Source organism: Trichinella spiralis, assembly GCF_000181795.1.
Source record: "Trichinella spiralis strain ISS 195 chromosome Unknown Scfld5, whole genome shotgun sequence".
Lineage (NCBI taxonomy): Eukaryota > Metazoa > Nematoda > Enoplea > Trichinellida > Trichinellidae > Trichinella > Trichinella spiralis.
The window spans coordinates 1,021,284-1,026,863 of record NW_003526944.1 but is presented as its reverse complement, the minus strand read 5'-3'; the positions used below and the strand labels follow the sequence as shown (position 1 = coordinate 1,026,863).

The 5,580-nt window shown below is 32.2% G+C and overlaps 2 protein-coding genes across 2 annotated transcripts; one reads left to right on the top strand and one right to left on the bottom strand.

The window, feature by feature from the left end:
• Positions 1-3,535: 3,535 nt before the first annotated feature.
• On the top strand, positions 3,536-5,010 carry Tsp_03903 (putative ubiquitin carboxyl- hydrolase CYLD). Its single transcript, XM_003374665.1, has 5 exons — positions 3,536-3,642; positions 3,712-3,860; positions 4,327-4,442; positions 4,514-4,715; positions 4,778-5,010. The coding sequence occupies exons 1-5, from the start codon at positions 3,536-3,538 to the stop codon at positions 5,008-5,010; spliced, it is 807 nt and encodes a 268-aa protein (XP_003374713.1).
• A 208-nt stretch (positions 5,011-5,218) lies between these two features.
• Positions 5,219-5,580, bottom strand: Tsp_03902 (conserved hypothetical protein). The gene is given in 2 exon segments (XM_003374664.1): positions 5,219-5,521; positions 5,539-5,580. 2 exon segments carry the CDS (start codon positions 5,578-5,580, stop codon positions 5,219-5,221), a joined length of 345 nt encoding a protein of 114 aa, XP_003374712.1.

Here is a 5,580-nt window from a genome sequence, read left to right as displayed (position 1 = left end):
AAATAGGTAAAGAAAACATACATCCTCTTGGGTCAAGTATGATTCCCATATTGTGAAACACGAATTGATGCCATGACAGTAATCGAGAATTTTGGTGTATATTATTATCAGATTACTTATTTACATCTTCTGATTTCGATTACACTTATGCTGCACTTTATTATTTCAATTGAATAGCATCAATGGTTTATGATCAGTATTGTAAAACAAAGTACAGTTATATGGAATATAAGATTTCGTACAATTTTACAATTTATTCTTGATCAGTCTGCGCAAACAAGCGACGAAATTAAGTTGGCCTATGAACGTTGTCCTAAATTTTTAGTCGAAACGAAAATTATGCAAATTTTTATCCGACTGTTATTTGTTTGCTTTCGAGCTTCGTTGGAAATAATCATAGGCGAAAGGTGGGCCGTGAATGAACACTACTATGGCGTGTTCAACAGAGCGCTGGCTTATATGTTCAGTTTTGTTTCTGCAATTTTCATTTCTTTAAAAAGTGATGCATCGTGATTTTGAACATCAACCACAGAAACGAGCAGATGAATGCCAACAATATGAAGAGAAGAGAATAATTTTTGTAAGTTGGTTTGATTTCAATTTTAAATAACGGAGCTTAAATTAAGTGTTAAGTTATTATATAACTTATTAACCTAATCAAATAAAATACAACAGATTTGAATAGATGTTCATGTGTCTATGGTTTTCAGGAAAATCTACTTTTAAGTTAACGATCAATTAGTTATTAGCAATTTTTCTACACATTCAATAATTAGATTTAATTATAATGCATCAGATATATTCGTGGATTTTTATAACTCAAACTGGTGGTCATTTTGAATTGAAATCAATCCACCATCGAGCACCATATTTATTTATGGGAAAATTGTGAATTTGAAGTGGATTTGTTGCATGTTGAATTTGTTAGCAACGTTTTGTATTGCATTTCCGAATATTCAACCTTTGAAAAAAGACACGATTGAAAATCAAATAGTGATGCATTTGGTTGGTGATGATGAGAAAAAAATTGTTGATTCAGATGATAATTATTGGATACTTTTCGATTTAGATATTTTCTTTTCTAAGAGCTGATCCAGATATTTTATCAATGTGAATAGTGTTGGGTTTATTTGATGATGAAATTCAATGTCGCAAAGCATTGCAAACAGACTGCTTTCTAATTGAAAGGGAAAAATGATTGATTGAAAATTGCTCTTGAAATTTGTCTCTAAGACAACAAATTTTTGCAAATCGCATAAATAATATGTTGTTCATTATATCATTATGCTATGTATTTATTGTAATAATTGCTCTGATTACATATCGATCAGACATTTGAACAGTTTCTATTCAAAATTTAATCATTCAAGGACATTGCACTTTACCATCAATTTCAGTCCATATGATTTTCTTCACTACTATTATAATAATTTCAACACTGAAAATGGAAACAAATTTTACTCTTCATATGAATCACTTTTAATGTAGAGATATAAACAAGTTTGTTGAATTAAATACTGTATTGAAAATTATGTTCCAAACAATAAGTTTCATATTACTAAAAACTGCTGGTTCAATATTACCTGAAAACAGATACAAATTTCTTTATTCAGTGTATCTAGTAAAATTCATCCAATTTTTTCTTGAACAGTCATTTCTAGAAATTGTCATAAATTTCATTATCATCATTTATTGATTTTGAACTATAAAAATTATTTTCAAAAAATATCAACTACTTTCATCGCAATTCCATTTTGTCAGCCTATTAGTTATGGCGTACGTTATGCATGTTTAGTTTTTCATTTCAATCCAAATTTTCTATGAAAGTGAAAAATCAAAGTTCAAGAAGCTGATTTAGCCAAAGTCAGCTATCCTTCCACTGATATGTTTACAGATGTTCGAATCATCCATGATAAACTTCAAATGCCATGCTAGCTCAATGCCTCAATTTACGCCAGGCAAACAAATGTGCATTTCCAGGTCAACAAAGTAACTTTATGATAATTTGAAAATGAACGATGATGTCGATAGTATTCTACTGAAAGCATTTTGTGCCCTTTCAAATCCAGAAGCGATTTTCTATACATAACATAAAGATATCTTAATTATGACCAGGCGATTACTGTATAAACATTCTCTCGCTAATATAGAAAACTCCCTACCAAGCCGGGTAATTTTCTCATTTTTGGTGCTCCGATTCAACAAGTACGTTGTGGGGTGGTACCCAATTAAGGAAATACCAATGAAGTGAAGATAAAAGCTGTAACGCGCTTTTGCAAGCATAATTTAAGAATTCTCATATTTGAGCAATTTTTTTAAATCAAAGGGATAATTTTAAATGCGCTTTCACTGTTTATGAAGCATCTGGTTCATTCAATTGGAAATTATTGAATTTAATTTCCATCATGATCCATCCATATGATAACATATTTGCATTACATTACGTTCTTGTTAATGTGGAATCTGATCGTCTTGAATTCTTTATTTCGTGAAATTTTATGGTGTATTTGGACTTTTTCATTCAACACGTTTTCTGTCAAATGCCTCTTTGATTTCTTTTTATGTTTTTTTTTCATTAGTGAAATTTTCGTATTCTGCTTTTTATATTTTTTTTCACTTAATTACATTCCCCAAATTTACATTCGACAGGTACAATGATAATAATAATATGGCCTAGTTGAAGTTATATGTTCTAGTTCTTTTTATAACTTAAGGTTAACGGATGGATGTTCACATGAGTTTAGTCAAAATTAATTTCATATGTATGTAATTCATAATGTAAATAAGGACGCAACTTTCGCTACTTGACAGTGTTAATTAGATTAAAGTTACTGCACTTAATTACTGACAGAAAATTTGGTTCTTATACCAGAGGCAAAGCCGTAAATGATTACATAAGAATAGAGCAGAATTTAATTTTAGCTCTAACTTTAAAGTATTCTTCGAATGCATATGGAGAAAAGCAGTTTTTACTAATATTCAGGTTTAATGTTTCAATGGTTTCTTGTTGAAACGCGTTCGACAGGTATCTGCTTTTGAATTTATTTTAAAATTTCTCAAAAAAGACAACTTTACATTTTTTGTCATGGTATATTATGTCTTGGTAAGCAAAATAGTAGTGATTATGTTCGTTTTTCACAAAATCACATTACTACCCAAGACTAGAGCAGTGGCCACAATGAAGCAGTTGAATTGATAGTTTCAACTGTGCCGAAGTGTTCCTACATTTAATTGATAATTCAAATTTCTCATTTCAATGCACATTTTACAATAGTTGCTTGAAATATGGTTGACGTTGCTTTCATCATTTTTCAAGCTATCTTTTGCACTGTCGGAAAGATATGGATGTGTTAAGCGTAAGCATGTTGTTGATGCACTGCGTTGCGACATCGTATACCCGTTGTGAAAGTGAGCAGTTTTGTTTGTGTTGTAAATATGCTTGTTGTTCAGTGATTTACTTTAAACAGGTATCAGTATGTACGTGCCGACCGTGTGAATGGAATTCCGGCGACAGATTACAGAAATTGCTCCTGACATGAAAGGATTCATGGAGGAGGAGGAGGAGGAGCAGAAAGATGTAGAAGAATTTCTCAAAATACACTTTGGTCGTAGATGTCAAGTGGAGCCGGCCATTAAACATTCGTGAGAATTTGTTATTGTTCCTTTGACTAAATCATTATTGACATGGATAAAACATTTTACTCTTTTCAGATCTAATGAAAGTAGCTATTTATTCCAGCTTATCTGCGGTGATCAGCAGCCGTCATCGCAAAGCTGCAAAACCGTAGTTAGCGTGCAACAATTATTAATGGAGCAGAATTTTTTTGATTTGAACATTTTATTAAAGAGGGTCTGTGAGGGTAAAAGACTACTGTTTATAAGTATGCGTTTGCTTTATATATTTCGATTTTCATGCTTTAGATTCACACTCGATTTATTCTTCAAATCCCTCGTTATGGTAAAGAACGTCTGTAACGTGGTGTTTTGCCATCATTGGAGCTGGACATATCCAGCATTTTGCTTTGTCGTGAGTGATTTTTGATAATGATTTTCAATTTTTGGCGTCAGTTTTCAATACAACGTTTACAAGGTTTGAGCAGTATATATTGATAAGTTTGCAAAATGAATTTCTTACTTTCGAATTTGACAGCATACTACATTTTAATATTAACAGAAATTATTGTTGTAGAATGATTTTTTTAATGATATAGTAGTATTTTTACTGTTATTATTAATGTAAATAGTATGATTTTTCTGAAAGCATTGTTTAACCAGTTTGTGAAGCGTATTTAATATATTTTGGAACATTAAAATTTTATTTTTTAGATCCACACGTGTGCTGGAAATGTTCATCTTTAGCTAATTTACAATGTCTAGAATGTTATTTGACAGAAACTCATTGGTTAAATGAAACATTTTTTTGCTTCAACTGCTTTCGAGAGGTATTAGAGATTTATAGTTGAAGTACAGAATATGCTTTTTGAATATTTTTTACAATCTTCTGGAAATATAGTTTCATTGTGCTCTGAAGAGCGAACAGGATCATGCTGTTGTCACGCTGCCCAGCATAGATGTTCGATCACCGCCTAGTCCTGTGATTTTACAGCTAGCTGCTGTATTGTGCATCGAGAGTTCGCATTATGTTAGCTTTGTAAGAGTTGGGGACCGACCAGAATCGGATTGGATTTTTTTCGACAGCATGGCAGATAGAGAAGGTGATTTTTGTGAATAGATTCTGATGCTTTTTGTTTTTTACGTTTTCATATCCTATATCCAGTTAGTAATAGTTATTGTATTATTGTTATTATCTTCTGTGCAGGAGAAGAAACTGGACACAACGTTCCAGAAGTTCGTCTATTTTCTGACTTTTGCCGTTGGCTATCACCAGAAAATGTAGATCAATTGCATCGCAGCACAATTGATTCCAATGCTTGTGCACCGTTTGAAAGGCTTATAACAGACTGTTATTTGTGCTTTTACTACTGGCCAGATGGTTTGTTGTATAAATGAAGCATTTGCATTTAGCATTAATTTGTAATTAATGTTACCATTTATCATTTGCAAAAAATGAAATGAATAATGTATTTGAACTGTTATGTAAGTTTCATGATTTTGTGATGGATAATCAAGATTTTTAGATGTCATCAAAATAGTGTTTTTTATTTTTCACTCCGCATACGATCTGATGGTAAAATAAATTCAAAAAATACAAATCATACTATTCAGCTTGAGACTTCATGCGATCCAGTTGCTTGATGAGTGTTTCGACCAATGCTTTGTCTTCGCTTTTCGATTCTCCGTCTAGTCCAAGATTTTCTGCATATTCTTTGAGAACCTGTTGAATACTTTCCAAAAACAGCTGATGCAAGGCCAAAAGTTCCATCGCTTGCTGTGCCAGGTTATTACCCCCTTTGACAAGTACCACTGAGAAAATGAAACCGATCGACTGTAATGTGGAAAGCCAATTTCCCAGCTTGTCCAAGTAAATCTTGTTATCGTCAGTCAAACTGGTATGCGTTTTCTCGAAATCTCTCACACGCAACCAGTACTTCTTATGCAGCTTTGCGAGAACGTTTCCAT

Coding starts and splice junctions, on each gene's coding strand:
- Tsp_03903 (XM_003374665.1), top strand. CDS start 3,536: ATGAAAGGATTCATGGAGGAGGAGGAGGAGGAGCAGAAAGATGTAGAA. Junction 3,643..3,711: donor GAGCCGGCCATTAAACATTC/GTGAGAATTTGT, acceptor TACTCTTTTCAG/ATCTAATGAAAGTAGCTATT. Junction 4,716..4,777: donor CAGCATGGCAGATAGAGAAG/GTGATTTTTGTG, acceptor TCCTATATCCAG/TTAGTAATAGTTATTGTATT.
- Tsp_03902 (XM_003374664.1), bottom strand. CDS start 5,580: ATGGAAACGTTCTCGCAAAGCTGCATAAGAAGTACTGGTTGC.